Source organism: Lissotriton vulgaris, chromosome 7, assembly GCF_964263255.1.
Source record: "Lissotriton vulgaris chromosome 7, aLisVul1.2, whole genome shotgun sequence".
NCBI lineage: Eukaryota > Metazoa > Chordata > Amphibia > Caudata > Salamandridae > Lissotriton > Lissotriton vulgaris.
The window spans coordinates 640,528,829-640,546,028 of NC_141695.1; the positions used below are offsets into that span (position 1 = coordinate 640,528,829).

At 40.1% G+C, this 17,200-nt stretch overlaps 1 protein-coding gene across 1 annotated transcript in view; it reads left to right on the forward strand.

Annotated features, from left to right (window-relative positions):
- Positions 1 to 17,200, forward strand: part of CACNA1G (calcium voltage-gated channel subunit alpha1 G) — a 787,437-nt gene that overhangs the window by 396,242 nt on the left and 373,995 nt on the right. The window contains exon 12 of the mRNA XM_086930846.1: positions 10,438 to 10,593. Coding sequence (XP_086786972.1) covers positions 10,438 to 10,593 — 156 coding nt within the window. The remainder of the gene's footprint in view (positions 1 to 10,437; positions 10,594 to 17,200) is intronic.

Consider the following 17,200-nt stretch of genomic DNA (forward strand, 5'->3'; position numbering starts at 1 on the left):
AGTGCGACTTGCCTGGTAATCTTTGAAATCTCTGTGGAACTTCCGTTGTTTTTTTGCTGTTATTTCCTCCCCTAATTTTCCCATACGTATCATAAAATTTTTAATAAATTCTTCCACCACTTTTTTTTATACCAATTTACCAAATTCAATGAGTACTCCTTCAATCTCAGCAAGGAGTTTACTTCTGTCTTTCAGAGCGTATTTGACAATAATACGCATCATTGTAAGTTAAAACGCAGCAGAGTTATTGGACCACTCCTCAAACATGTCTGGATTCGGATCTTCATATGTTGGAATACTGAATATTCGTAACACTCGGTGCACACACCCCACATCAATATATCTCTGAAGTGATTCCGCTTCCCACCATTTAGATAACTCTTTCTTATGTAATTTTTCTAACTGATGGTTTAGAGATTGCACTTTGATTTCTTCTATTATATTTTGCATTGAGGTCGGTGTACTACCACTGGCCCCCATCTGAGTAAAAAATATTTTATTGGCAGTCTCTTTCCTTTTGGCTTCAAGACCCGCAACCATTATTTCTTAATTATAGTTCTTTTCTTCTATCTGCCTGCAAGCTCTGACTCCAAGACTCCTCAGTCTCGCGGCGTTTCTGTCAGCTCCCAGCCCTTCTGACCCATAGGATGCATATCCCAAGTTCGGAAAACCAGGACAAGAGTTACTTACACTCACCGTTGCCTCCAAGACTGTCTCCCACGTCCTCCGACGCCGTACGACATCCAGGTGCACAGGCAAGGGCTCCGCCCGCTATAGTCTGAACATTCAGGGCGCTTCACTGTGTGGCAATCACTGCCTCTTAACGTCGGGTTCAAGCTCAGCGCTTCCCGTCTTCATGCGCAGTTAGAAATTCTTTTACGGGAAGTTTCGTCTCAACGCGCTCTCGATTCCTCGACGTCTCGGTCAAATTCAGATAGAAGTTTTGTAAGAAAGCTTAATGTGAATTCACGCAATCTAATTTTTACTGAACATGTCAGTAAAACATCTATTGACTTCTTAGATGTACAAGTATCTATAAAGGGTGATAAATTAGAGACAAAACTGTCTTGGAAAAAAACGGCAGGGAACAGTATATTAAGCGCTAACGGTGCACATCCTCCGAACCTCATTTACAGTATCCCTTAAGGGGAGTTGCTGCATGCAAAATGCAATTGTAGCACAGAAATGACATTTAATCTTGAAAAAAAGATCGCGTGCAAGAGTGGAAGAGGTCAGTAGAAATGAGCTGTTACACCCAGCGAGACGGGAGCAAGACTCTTTATTTATAATTTATAACTACTTTCTCTTGTCAGGTAAAAGAAGTGCGTAAAATATTAAACAAACACTGGCATGTTTTACGGATAGATGACAGACTCAAGAAGAGTTTAAATAGCAATCCTCAGATCACCTTTAAAACAAGTGGATCACTACGTGATGAACTGAGTCAGAAGTTAATAACCAGAGGTGATATGATGAGAAACACTGGCCGCCCAGGTTCTCGATGCTGTAAAAATTGGAAAGCTTGTAGTAACAGTGTCAATTGTACCAAGTTCCTTTTTTTTTTTATTTTTTTTTTTATTTTATTGTTTTATTGCAAGGAAATACAGCAAAGCATATTAATAAACACAAAAAGAGAACAGAATGTCTTAAAAAAAAAGAACAAATTATATAATAAATTGTTAACAGAGTACAAAATGGAAGAACAAATAGAGAATACATAAAAATTAAATCCACTCGGCAATTGGTGCCCAAATTTTTTCTCCCGTGATACTTTTTTTTACCCCCTTGAGCTTATAGATAGCAGATTCCATATTAAACATAAATAGTAATTTTTCCCTCCACATAAAGAACGTGGGGGGATCCTGACTAATCCATTCTTTGGTAATACAGGATCTAATTGCGGCCATGCATAGAAAAAGAAAATATGAAGTTGGTCTAGGCCGAGTAGTAGTGTGATCTATACCAAGCAATACTAATTCATTAGTTAACTTTATATTGCATTTCAAAATAATAGACAACATTTTTTCAATTTGTTGAAACAGTAATGATAATTTAGGACAAAAAAAGAACATATGCAATTCATCGGCTGCAAACAATCCACATCGACTACAATTTGTGCCTACCGACGAGCTCCATTTAACTACTCTTCCAGGAGTATAATAAAGGTTATGGATACACATAAAGTGTTGGGATTTCATCATCCCAGTTATGAGACATTCTGCAGCCATTCTAATTGACAATACAATATCGACATCTACTATACCTAGACTGTTAGCCCATTTAATCTGACATTGGCTTAAATCATCCCCGTATTCCTGCATTAGGGTTGAATATATAGCACCTATCCGAGGTTTTCTTTGTAAAAGCTCTAGTAAAGGATTTTTAATCGGTGGAATTGCGGGATGGCCCTGTAGGAAGCTACGAAGTTGTAGGTATTTAAAAAAATCATTTCTTCCCACAGAAAAATTGGTCATTAAATCCTGAAACGAAATCATTTGCCCATTACAAAATAAATCACCCAGGTGCTTAATTCCTTTCTGCTGCCACCTATACATAATTAAATCATGAAAAACTTCTGGGAATAGCTCCATTGATAGAAGAGGAGTGTACAAATTTAATTTTGCTAGTTTAATATGTTTTCGAATTTTCTGCCAGACTCCAAAAGCTGATTTCAGCGTCTTATATTTAGTTTTTATGTGATAGCTGGGTTCTACTATTCTCAAAAAGCTACCCTTAACTTTCTCGCCCAACATCATTTGATAGATTGTAGGAGTCTGACATTCTGCAAATTCAGTTCTTTCACCCAAAATTAAGGGGCCAATATATTGTAAGACAGCACAAAAGTAATAAAAAAGAAAATACGGTACATCCCATCCGCCACATTCCTTACTAAGGATCATTTTTTTAGCAGCTTTTCTGTGGCGTTTATAGCCCCAAAGAAAACGAAATGTGGTTCTTTCTAAGTTTTTGAAGGAATGTATTTGGAAATCCAGAGGTATTGTGCGGAATAGGTATAAGACCTTCGGTAAAACCAGCATTTTTAAAATGTTGGTTCGGCCAAAGAGGGACAACCGTAAATGATCAAGACGCTGTAATGAAGTGTTAATTTGGGTGATAATAGGGTTTAAGTTGCGCTCTGGTATTTTTTCTATAGGTAGCGACATTTTAATTCCTAAATATGTGACTTCTGAAGTGGTAGGGATATTTGCTGGTGGGTTTTCTCCTGAACACAAAACTTGAGTCTTTTCCAAATTAAGTTTATAACCTGAGAAGAACCCGAACTGTTTAGCAATCTGATCAATAATAGTTAAGGCTGTTTGGACATCTACAGTGGTTATCACGATATCATCGGCATAGGCAAGGACTCGGTAATCGATATTAGCTACATGTGTGGGTTTAATATTGGCTTCCGAAAAAAAACGGTTAATTAAGGGATCAATATAAAAAGCAAAAAGTAAGGGAGAACAGGGACATCCCTGACGGGTACCCCTAGAGATTAATAAAGGTGAAGATAATTGTCCGTTGATTCGAATATATGCTTTGGGGGTAATATACAAAGTTTTCAAAGCTTTAATGATCCCCTGACCTAATCCCTTCCTAAGCAGAATTTCCCAAAGATAATCCCAAGCAACCCGGTCAAAAGCTTTTTCAGCGTCTAAAAATACAAGTCCAATATTGGACCGAGTTGCTTGGGACCAATCCAGAAAGGAGATCACACGTCGGATGTGGTCAGCGGTGTCTCTAGCTGGGATAAACCCATGTTGATATTTAGAGACTAAGGGGGAAATAATATTAGAAAGTCTAACCGCTAAGATTTTAGAAAAAATTTTGCTATCAGAATTTATAAGTGAGATAGGACGAAAAGATGAGGGTAATAACGGAGGTTTACCTTTTTTAAGAAATACCGTAATAATAGAATCATGCCATGATTGAGGGGAGTTACCTTGCTGTGCGTTTAGACATAAATCCAATAATTCTGCTTGTAATACATTCCTAAATAGTTTATAAAATTCCAAAGGAATGGCATCAGGTCCTGCAGCTTTGCCTGAGGCTAGGGACATTAGGGAAAGTTCGATCTCCTCCCAGGTGAATGGTAAATCTAGTTTCTCCTTCTCATCAGTAGATAGAATAGTATTCAATACTGGATCAACAAACTGATTAATCTGATCTAAACAATCAGAACGATCATCATCTGTGTACAGTTTGGAATAAAAATCACTAAAGACTCTCAAAATATCTTCCATTTTACTAACTGTAACCCCTAAATGGTTATCTATTTTACTAATACTAGCAAAAGCCGCTTTCTGTCTTGCCCTCTTTGCCAATATTTTGCCCGAGTTTTCTCCAACTTCATATAGCTCTGTCTTGAATGCAGAGACTTGTTGTGCAAATTTCGTAGCAAAACGTTGGTAAATCGTATTTTTTAGGGCTGCTAGTTTCTTTATAATGGTTTCCGTAGGTAATCCTCGCTTATATGACTGCATAAGTTGAACTTCTAGAGATCTAAGATTTTTAAGTTCAGAAGTTACCTGGGCTCGGGTTACTTTTTGTTTGTTTAATGAATAACTCAGTGTTTCACCCCGAACCCCACATTTGAAAGCATCCCAGACTATTTCTGGTGATGCAGTGCCTTTATTATTAAGAAAGAATTCCGGAATCCAAACATTCATGCGATCAACATAGGCTGGGTCATACAGTAATTTACGGTCAAAAGACCATGAGCGGGTAGTATTAACGATATTCAGTGCAAGCTTGAGTATTAAAGGATTATGGTCTGAGATAACTTTTGGAAGGACCTCATATTCTACTTGAGCTAAGTCATTATATAATCCCTTATATACAAAAAAATAATCTAATCTAAAAAATCTTTGGTGCGGTGCAGAAAAAAAAGTGTGCCCAAACATACCTCCTCTTTTCTCATATCCTACATCAGTTAGTCTGTACTCTTCGATGATCCCTTTAAGTGCTATAAATACCTTCTTCTTCCTACCCTTGTATGGAATCCTGCTATGGATATCAAATGTTTCTTCTAAATGTAGATTAAAATCTCCACAGAAAATAATATTGGGTGGCCATTGTGCCAGCTCTACATTTAGAAAATCAAGTGCACCAGAGTCGTCCAATATAGAACCATACAAGGAATATATAGTAACTACCAATCCTCCAACTTTAAGTTCAGCAATCACCCACCGTCCAGATAAATCCTCTTTAACTCTTTTAACTTCCCCCATTCCACGCCTCTTGAGTATTGCGACCCCTCGTGTTGTGGAACCCTGACGAGAGCACCCTACCACTTCCAACCCAAGATCTTTTAGGGTCCCTCTGTTAGACCAGGCAATATGGGTCTCTTGAATGCAAACTACATCCACCCGCATAGTTAATAACATCTGGGCCATTATACCTCTTTTTCTTTTATCATTCAAACCACATACATTGATAGAATATATCGATAAATTAGCCATTATAAAGCATTTTTAAATGAGCTTGGCTGAACACAAACATATGAGCAACAACTGTCGAACTTCGATATCTACCAAAAATAGATCTTAAACAAAAAACAAATACATCTTCCAGCTGTATGACCTTGCACCCCAAAAGAAAAGCCTCTTCCCACCCACCCACTCCTTTGTCCCCCCCACCCCTCCCTTCCCCCACCACCCCCCTACAAGAAGCGTAAGGGCTATTGCCCTCATTGATGGAATGTGAGTATCAGCTGTGAGTTCCATCCGGGTCTGACCCTCCTGACAAAATACCAAAAGAAAATAGGGTGTATCTGGGACCAGAAAAAACAGCAAGAAAAAAAGAGAGCAGTTACGTATCAAAGCATATTACTGCTAAGGGGGTCAGCCTATTCAAATTAACTGCAATGTTGAACATAATCTTGTTCCTATAACACTTATTACATAGTCTCTAAGTATTGTTGCGCTTTTATCTCCGATACAAAAAAAAAGGTTCTTCCTTTATGCACAACTTTGAGTTTAGCAGGGTTAAGTAAGAAGGTTTGACCCCCCTTAGCTTGCATTGGTGCCATAAGCTGTTTTAATCTCCAACGTTGTTGAACAGTTGCAGCACAAAAATCCGGTCTAACAAAGAATTCGTGCCCCAACCCTTTTCTAGGTTTAGAAGGTCTTGCCAAATCATAAAGAATCTCACGGAGAAGATAGTTCTGCACACAGATGAGAATAGCCCTTGGATGTTTGTTCCTCCCTTCCTGGTCTGTCTTTTGATTAAATGGGAACCGATGGGCTCTTATAATTTCCTTATCCCATTCCCATCCAGTGAGATCTTGAAAAGCATCCGAAAACAAGTCTATTACAAAACGTCGAATGTCTTTCCCTTCTGATTTTTCCCCAACTCCCAAGATGCGCAGATTGTTGCGTCGAGCACGATTCTCTAAATCCGTTAACTTCCAGTCCACGTCTTGCCTAGTACTGTCCAAGTCTTTGATTGAGTTCTTTTGTAGCGTTAACTCATCCTCTACTGCTGAAATACGCGTTTCAGTCTCTTGCACTCTCAAGTTAGTATCCGTACTAGACTTGGCCAAACGTCGAACAACATTTTGAAGTTTACGTACTGCTCCCTGAGTCCGAAGACCCTCCGCCTTGGTTTCTTCTCTGTGAGTTAGAATCATACGATACATTGAGGCCTGTAACTTATATATGGACTTTAAGGTGATCTCCTCAGTTTCCTCTAATAACTCAGGAGTTTCAGAATTTTCATGATCGAATTCATTAATATTAGCACCGGCCCCATCCCATTGAGGTTGATTCATTGCTGTTATATTCTCCTTGGATTTTTCCTCTATGACCTTGCGGACCGTATTTGAAACTCCTTCATTAGTTAGAAAGTCAGGGCCAAGCATGTCTTCCTCTGTAATTTGATTACACTCCTCCGCCCAATCTTTTACCTGAGAGTGTTCCTCATTTAGGAGCTCCTCCTCCAGATCACCTTCTGAAGCAACAGATAAATCAGACATTGAAAAAAATTGGCCCCCAGACTCTACAGATTCTGCATCATGGTGTTGTTGTAGGTCATTTGGTCTAGGTGAAACTCTAACTCCCTCTACAGCAAGGCAAAGCTCAGATACTGCATCGTCATCGTTAGCTTCCCCCCTTACACCAACATCTTCATTAGCTGCAGCTAAAGCAGCATCAGTTTTAGCTGATTGGTTCGAATTGGTTTTATCGGGATTAGAGCGTTCTGTAGCCTTTGAAGGAGTCAATTCAATCGTAGAGCTTTTATTAGAGATAGTTGTAGGCTTTTTCTTGAATAGCTCAGGTATTGTGGGCTCTTTAGAAACTCCGTTTGTTTGTGAATTATGGTGTTCTGGGTCTGCTGTTGTGGTAGTGTTTGCAGCATTTGCAGAATTCACAGCATTTGTGGAGTTGGCTAGAGTAGAGGCATTTTTTTTTGTTACTCTGCCTTTGGGAGCCATGTTAAGTATTTAACAATATATCCCGTACAATATATAAAAAAAAAATTAAGAATAGAAATATAGGAGGAGTCTTTTCCAGTCACTTAAATCATCTCTGAGAGATCGATACTTTCTGGGTTTGCTGGCTGCTAAGAAAAAGTTTTTCAAGCACCGCAAGTTCCACAATGTAACAAATTAAAAAAAAATGTGTTCTCCACTCACCAAAAGTGTCTTAATTTGAACGTGCAGCAGGAGGAAGAAAGCTGCTACAATTTCTAGCTGCTACAGTTGCTAGCTGGAAAAGCGGTTTGTGCGAGTACTGCTGATAAACGCTTTCAATCGCGTCCTTGAACTACACAACGACCGAAAGCACCGGCCGTATCCTTCGAAATAATATTTGCAACAATGTAGCCCACAATGTAACAATGTAGCACTCCGCCCGTTCAGACGCCCAAGCTGCGTCCTCCACACGCTTCGCTGCAGCTCATCTCGCCTGGTCTCGCAGCCGACTCCAATTTGCAAGCGCCGCGGTTGAAAACGCCGCGGACGCTCGGAAGCACCTGGGTCCCCCGCCAACCAACGGGGAAAAAGTCAGCACAGTCCTGCAACTCGGACCAACGGCTCCGATATCGCGTGTAGAACAACGGAGAGCAATCGATCTTCTCTCCTTGGCGCCTCGGAAAAGACTCCGGCACTCAGCTCAGCTCCGCTCACAGATGATCAGCAGCAGCAAACACCTCTCTCATGCCAGGCTGGGACAGATCCCCGGAGAGAACTCGAGCAGCTCCTCACACGGCTGCAGTAGCGGCCGCCATCTTGCTTCGTGCCTATCTGATACCAAGTTCCTAATGTCGAATTTTAACAGAGAGTTTGTGATTAAGAAACCCCTAACTTGCAACACTACTCATTGTGTATATTCTCTAATCTGTCCCTGTAATAAGCTATATATAGGGAGCACGATACATTGTGTGAAAAAAAGAGTCTTGAAGCATGTTCGATGCCATTAGGCATAATAACAGGCAATACCCGGTGGCACGTCACTTTTTTGACTGCCATTTTCAGGATGAAAAGCTATTGAGAATGGTGGTGATTGATGCAGTATTAAATGGAAGGGGTGGTAATCGTGAATTACAACTACGTGAGCTGGAATCGAGATACATTATTGATTTCGAAACTCTGTTACCTAAAAGTTTAAATTCCAGTGAGGAACCTGCTATCCATCTGTATGGTTGAAAATGTAAATTTAAAGTGCAGAATGTATCCTGGAGGTCTCTTTTTTAATTGTGTTTTCAAATGTAATATTTTCTATTTTTCATACAGGTGCAGGCACTTTTCCCTTCTTTTTTGGCAGTGATGCATGTGGAATCTTTTGTCTTCCATAATTTGTCTATATGAAATGGCCATATTCATTTTGACGATGTATTTGATTTTGTGAATTATATTAATTTTTCAAGCCCACTTGGGCTAAAGAGTAAATTGAAATGACAAGGTAAAAGTAGATCAGTATGTGCATAGTCCATAAATACAGGACTGTAGTGGTGGTTTTGTTGCACTGAACATGCACTGACATTGATGTATTGTAATATTATGATCGTATTTTCCCACTGGGGCAGGATTGGTGATGTATGGATAACTTAATGCATACATGTCTTGTGCATATACACATCGGACAAGATTTACCAGTGTGGCAAAACGTCCGCCATAGATTTTAGTTGCAGGAATAATGAATTTAAATACAATAAAGTGATTTGGGAATGGTTTCTACTATGTCCCTATGTGGTTTCCAGGCAAAAACAATGGTCATATGAGCTGTATAATATTTATAATACAAAGTTTATTACGTAAACCAGTAAAGAATAATCGTGTTAAAAAAGCCGCCACAGTGTAAACTGCTGTAATCACTTTGTATGGGTGAAGTCCTTCTTTTAGTTTTTGTAGAAGCATTTAAAATGGCAAATGAAAGTTTGTTTAGTTATGACCATGAGCAAGGCGTAAAGCGGAAACGCATTGTTTGGTGTCATTAAAACTTAATCAAAGCCTACCGGACTGGGCGAGCACTTTCTGCTGTTAGTGGAGAAGAAGCTGTGTGCGTGTGTATATATATATATATGGCGCTCTATCCACTGGTGCCATGACTCCTAAACAGAGCCCCGCTTTTGGAATATTTTGTACAAATCCCTTTCCTCAAGGGAATGAGTCAGCACTCACGGACCAGTATTTCCCAAGTTCTTTATTTTCTTTTCTGTTAATTCTCCAACATAGGCACAAACCAACGCATTTCGCAACAACAGTTGCTTGTTCACGGTCCGTGAGTGCTGACTCATTCCCTTGAGGAAAGGGATTTGTACAATATATATATATATATTTATATATATATATATATATATATATATATACATACATATATATATATATATATATATATATATATATATATATATATATATATATATATATATATATATATATATATATGCACACATATCATGGTTTTCCGTCAGTCATAATCATTCCTTGGCAGGTTCAAAAGTTAGTCTCATTTTGCTTCCATCAGCATAGGTCATTGAATCAGCCCACTTCAGACACTGGCTATTTACATTGTGACAGCTTTGTCTGCAAATCTGCCTAGCCTAGAAAGTAGTCCTCTTCAGAATCAGAGCTGGTGAGCCGACCTGTGGTTTCATTTCAGCTTTCCTTGTTTCCATGTTTTTCTTGTAATTTGCATACAATGCAAGTACTCTTTGGAAAGTAGCTTTTAATTCTTGTAACTGCTGTTGCATATGCTTGAAAATAATTTGGAGGCTTTCCAATGCCAGACCCATTGGCTTTGACAGTGCTTGCTTCCATTATTAGGGGGTGTGCTTCCTCACATCGCCTTATGTGTGCATGACATTGAAAGTTCTACAGTAACTGACACATATCCTTAATCAATATTTCTTGTGTTGTTGCATAACAAGTGTGAATGAACTACTAATGAAATATTAGTGCCTGGCTTTTAAATCCACAAATGTACTTCTCTTCAGATTCTGACCCAGGAGGATTGGAACAAAGTTCTTTACAATGGCATGGCCTCCACGTCTTCTTGGGCTGCTCTCTATTTCATCGCACTGATGACGTTTGGGAACTACGTTCTGTTTAACCTGCTAGTGGCCATCCTCGTGGAGGGATTTCAGACTGAGGTAATGTGTTCCACTGATGTATGTGTCAATGTCTGAGAACTGTTGGGGCAAGACATAGACATAGAAAGAGGAGAGCTCAAAGACAAAATGTATCAAAGAAATGGTGATGAAACGGAGTGAATTGAAAAATGGCAAGGAAAGAATTTGAGATACTCATTGACAATTACAAAGGACCAAACTAGATCAGTTGAGGTTTAAGAAAGAACTGAGATTGTATGTGTGGTGCTAAGTAAAGGATGCACGTCAGCTGCACAAGCCCACAATATTTTGAATCTATCCAATGCTCTAAGGATTGATTTATGAATGTAACACGATTCCTTTCAATTTCCCCACATTTGAAATTATAGTTGTATTATGTTTAAACACTGCATTTCCCAGCATCAACATATTAAACTGATTTGCAAGCTGAGAGGATGGCTCGAGTATGTATATGGTAACGTGCAGGTAAGTGAGCCCCATAGCTAATTATTTATATTAACTGATATCAAAGGCGCTTAATGTCCATTTTTGAGCTTATTACAGTAAGCAAAAAATTACAACCTGAAGCCAAATCTGTTACATTTACCATACAGACTAAAGTGTCATCTACACATCCATGATAGTGGGTCATTCTGTTTGATCTTGACTTCTTTTGTCCCTTTCAGGACAACATCATACCCAACTGTGGCTATCCTCTGCTATTTGAACGAAGTTCCTGAGCTAATCCATCTCATTCACCCCATAACTAAGGCCCAGATTACGAGTCTGGCGGTTGAAGGACCACCAGACTGCGTGGGTGCGGCAGTGGCAACCCAGCCACCACCTTACCCGAGGTCTTACCGCCCTATTAGGACTTTAGTGGTCAGACTGCCATTGCACCACCACAACCGCCAGGAAATTGCGTTCCCTGGTGGTTCTGCAACGGTCTGAGGGCTGCAATATGCTTGGTGGTGCCCTGAGGCACCGCCAAGCATATTACAACTTTCCTCACCGCCAGCGGTGTCATGGAGGTTCTTCCTCTACGTAACGGCTGGTGGTGAGCAAAGAAAGGGGGGCCTACCTCTTGCTCCTGTGCACAGGGGGGCTGGCAGAGGGGTACATCTTGTGCCCCCCTGTAGATTTGCAACCCCAGTTCCTGCAAGGGAAGAAATGCACAATATGGTCCATTCCTCCCCATGCAAGAACATGCACTGGCGGTTCCGCGACTGTGTTTTTCAAGGCTCATAATGAGCCTTTAAACAGCACCTCCATAGGATTGCCACGTCGCCCGCCCACTTGCCCACAAGATTACTTGTAATCTGGCGGGTGGTTGGTGGTGAGTTTCGGCTGTCCTGGAGCGGAGCGATGGCATGCCACCCGCTCAGGGACCGCCGAAACTCGTAATCAGTGTGTATTAAACATTATTATTCCTTTGATTTCCTTTGAACCTTATTACCACATTTAGCAATTCCCTTTGTGTCCTTTCTCAGATCAAAACTCTTACTTAACACTTTTCTTTCACTGAGTTGCCACGTTAATGCCCCCTCTGCTCTTCACTCGGCAGAAATACTCATCAAAACCTCGCTTGCCTTGACTCCAAAGCCTGTTTCTCACTGGTCACATTGCCTTTAACCTTTGTCCCTCTCCAAATGATCCCACTCTTGACAGCTTTTACGCATGTAGTCACTGCCCACTGGCTACCCATCGTTAATACATAAATCACAACCCTTTCCTTGACATCCTCTCATTCATCATCCTTACATAATTTAACACACGAGTCCCCACAACACATGCCGGACCAGATGGCCAAAGAAGTCCTGATCCTGTGCTACACTTTGTACATAGCCCTGGTTCTAGAATTGGACAAGGGAAGCTTTCAGAGCAGAGTAGCGGCAAATAATGATGTTTGATGATAAATGCACCAAGTGCTATCTAAGGACATACTTCACATAAATAATTTTGGCTAATCAACATGAACTAAATATGTATGTTTTAATTTGATTTTAAAACAAGTATAGATAGATGGCACAAGCAAATGGCCACTGAAAACCTGCAGGTTACGCTACATAGTAGTAGATTAGAGGAACTGGAAAGTATGGAACACCAAAATGGCAGAACTCCACAGCCGAGTAAGGATGTAAAAGAGAAAACTAAAAATTATGAGGTCAAGCACAATGGTTGAGGAGGAGATATGGCATACTGGAGGTTTGTGGCCTTCCCTCACACCCGGTGGCAAATCCTGTAGTTAGAAACATTGTTTCCTACATTCTCTCTGGAACCACTGCACGTTTAAAAGGTTATATATTTCCAAAATAGTGTAATGATCAAGAGAAAACATTTCTTAAAAGAAGGAAGCAATGCCTTTTTTCCTTAAAAAAATGGGAAAGAACTTCAGAAACTGGTAAAACTCCCAATCCCATTGCATGTGTCAAGCTATAATTGACAAGAGAGCCTAAATATGGTTATTTACTGTCAATAAATGCTTAAAAGAAAATGGAACAACAAACATCATAATGATTGGTAAAATCAGTGGCAACATTGCAGTGCCATGACATTATAGATCTGGAAGACGAAAGTAGAGTTTGCATTGCAGGAGAAATAATTGAATAGATAAATGCAGCTGCTATAAATAAAACGGAAATAGACTCAATGTCCTATATGACTTGATCATTACAAATGAGGATGGTAAAAAGTAAGAAAAGAAACAGTTGGTGGAAGTGCACACTGCTTTATAAACATTTGAAAGTTTAATGGATATCTCCATGGATCTGAAGACATGAAGCCGCAAATGGAGTGGAATTCAAATGGCAATTAGTGCTGAAGGGAAATTATAGAATTGGTGGTCAAATATGTGAAAAGGCTGATTGATAAATGTAAGGATAAGATTAGCAAATAGGGACTAGATATTAAAAGAAATATTACACAGAAGAAAAAGAGATGTCTTTTGAAGCATATGCAGCACTCGCCCTTTAAGATGTTGAAAGCTAAATCACCAGTACTGCGATTTGAACAAAAGTAAACAAATCGCTTTTTTTCTATGTATTTACTTTTGTTACAATGGCTGCACCTGGGCTTTAGCTTTGAACATCTTCAGTTAAAGCGCGGGTGCCGCAATTGCTTAAAAAATAAACAAGTAGCAAAAAAATGTGCACTTTCTTTTTCTATTTGTTTACTTTTAAAGCAATCGTGGCAACCGTACTTTAGCTTAAGATGTTTAAAACTAAAGCACGAGTGCCACCATTGAAAAAAAAACCAAAAAATAAACTGAAAAAGAATGGCATGCATCCACGTTCGGCAAGCAAATAACAAAAGACAAGCACCGCCCACATAATTGTTTCTGAGGCATGCCACACTGGATAAATGATTTTAAAAAAAGATGTTGAGTGAGAGTGTGTTCTGCCTGTGTTGCAGGCAGGACAAACCTATTTAAGAAAATAGTGCTCGAGGATGTCATTAAAGCCTACAGAGTAACAACACATGTAACAGGGGGTGTCCTTATGGGAGGTTACAAGAAGAGAAAAGGCGGTACTAAGGAGGGACTACTAAGCCTATTGACTAATGAAAAGTCACCATTTACAAAGAGTTTAGACCCAGCCATATACAAATCAGTCTGACCCCGTGCCTCATGGGAACAGTTCAGCCCGAACTGCCAAGCAAGATCCTCCTTAGACCGGAAACAAGCATCCTGGTGCAAGTTTCGGGGCATCACCCCTCATCAGCCAAGCTAGCTTGAATCCAGTGGCACAGTGAGCCCGGGACCAACGTCTGGGCATACAAGGCACACTTAGGGCGAGAAAGTAAAAGACACACAGATGAAGTGAGGTAAAATCAAAATATGAAAAATTACAGGTAAATATCAAAAGTAATAGAGATAGCTAAAAAAAGGGAACATTATGAACGAAATAAGCACATCTGAGCGAGAACTGAAATATATCCTCCAAAGACTATGGCCATCGCAATACAGCAAATTACGGAATCAGGCTGTGTGAGAGTACTAGAGCATTATTTTGGCACTATGATGCATCACTTTGCAAAAAAAGGATTTCACTTGTTTTTTTTTACAAAGTATCACTTTATACCAAACATCCTAAGATGAAAGAAAATTTAAAAATCTGTCACTTTAAACAAACAGAATATATACATTTCAATTAATTATGTTAGATTCATGACGTTACTTACGTAAAGATCTTAATTACTTTAAATAGATGGCACAGAAGGAGAAATCATCTTTTTTATCATTTATGTCTCTATGATTGTTACATAACCCTGAAGAACGACCGTGCAGACATTTGCAAAGGCCCGCAGCACAGCCAGCGAATATGTTGTGTATTGGTGTAGACGGCATGCTGGTGAAAGCATACATGCTTTGTCTCTGTCAGACATGAAATAACATTTTTCTCATCATGGCTTTTAATCAAGCAATGAAACATACCCTTTTGTTTGTAACAGGGAGTGCCATGTGTCATTTTTCAGCTCTTGTCAGACATTATGAGAAATGTACCTCTGCAGTGAGGGACGTAGCTATTAATAGTGCAACTGGTGCAGCGGCACCGGGGCCCTAGGTTATTAGGAGCCCTCTGCACCCTAATTACTGGTTGTTATGTTTTTTTTAACCACCAAAATAGGGCAAGAAGGCCTAATTGTGTGCCTGTATCAGGGTACACAGCGCCATTGCTGTGTCCTTGCGTGTACCTTATTACACACAGGGGCCTCCGCGGGAAAGCAGCTTCCGTGCCTGCGTCCACACTAAGCCGCTGTTTGACCACTGTTGCTTAAAAGAACACGGGGCCCAATGCTACGAATATCGACACCTTGGGAAAGGGGGTTGGAGGGGGCATGCAGAGTGCTACAGGCCACATCTCAGTCACCTGCCACCAGATCACGATGCACTCTTGTCCCCAGCATTCCCTACTCGGCTGCAATCATGGTTGCACAATGCATCTCAGCGCCTATCATTTGCATTCTTTGCATCGCCACCCTAACACCCAATCTAGCTTATGTTCGTCTGAATTGCTTCTAATACGATGCTAACCCCGCCCCGCCATTCCTAGCACTAGAGGCGTATTTCGGTGCTTTGACCCAACAGCTCGTTATCAAATTGCAATAGCAATTAACGCTACAGAAAGCAAAATAAGTATTACCTCATGTATAGAAACATGACAGATTTGATTACACACATGAAGAAATGCACCAAAGAGCGTGCCTTGCCTAACTGGTGCATCCTGGGCACAGGGCAAAGAGCCCCATTCTTTCACACAGCTCACGGGAACAAGCATTGGAGGGATCCGACTAGGGCAGTCTCCAGTACCAAATCTAGAATTCATAAATGCATAATGCAAGTATTGACCATCCTTCTATTCCAACCTTTTGACTAGTAAATGAGGCATAACACATAGAATAAGAATTTAACAGACAAATTCCACTGTATTGCCTCTTTGCAGGCCTTTTCCCTTGATACAATTTGTCAGGATGGACCTGCTGGAATTTATTAGGTGAAAAATGCCAGGGTGTGCTAATTATCACACAACTCATAATTCCATCTCTGTCAATATGTATTTGCACAGGGATAAGACTTTAGCCCTGAACTTTGTAAGAAATACCTGAGTCTAGACTCGTTTGAAATGAAATGATTCATGTAAAAATGTAAGGTATGCAGGCGAGATCCCATTCTAATGATGGAAACCATTGTCCAATATTGCCATCTATTGTCCATGAGTGGTATAGCAACAGATTCTAGACATGGTACTTTGCAAAGGAAAACAGATCAATGGGACAGATCATGTATGTACAACCGGTCCCAAAATACTGGTCTTAATTTGCGACAAGAATTTATGAGCCCATTCTGGTAATTTGTGAAGAAACCTATGTCCTAAATAGGTCATTTTGCAAATTACTAACTCATTGAGGGTTGTAATTTGGCCTACCTCATGAATACTAAGGGTCGCAAATTGTGGCCTACTAAGAATCACATCCTGAGGTCAGCATACCACCATGCCTGTGATTGCTTTTATTCACAAAGGACAAGGGGTCCCTTGGGGAGCCTTTCCCATTTAGGAACAGATTACCACCTCCTTTGAGGTGTTAGTAAAATGTTTACATTTTGCAACCGCATTTCAGTCGCAGAACTTTAATACATATCACTACGATTCGGAATTAGGAAGTGATAGCCCAAACACGCCCCTTCCAAATTTTGAATCGGTATTTGGTCGCTAACCAAGACTGCGATTCGATAAAAAGTGACAGAATCGCAATTTACTGGTTGTAAATTTTAAAAAGCATTTTTGGTGTTACAACCTTAAAAATGTTTTATACATCTGACCCAGGTACTCTATCGATTTAAGCATCTAGCAGCCAATCCCAAATGAGATGTATGTAAACTAACACAAAGTTGACAAAAGAACTAGAAAGGATGTAGCAAAAGTTATCTTGGTATTCGCCCCGAAGAAGGTTCAGCTCAGTGACACCAGTCCCATTAACCTTGGAGCACATCATTGGCCTTTGGTGCACCAGAGTTACCAGGTGGTTTCTTCATGAGATCTTAATGAGAAACATTTGCTAAATGGGTTTTTGGAAGCATGCCCATCACAGGAGTGATCGTACATTACATCAGTGCCCATGCTTGTCAATCATTGGTCTCTCCCATCAACCC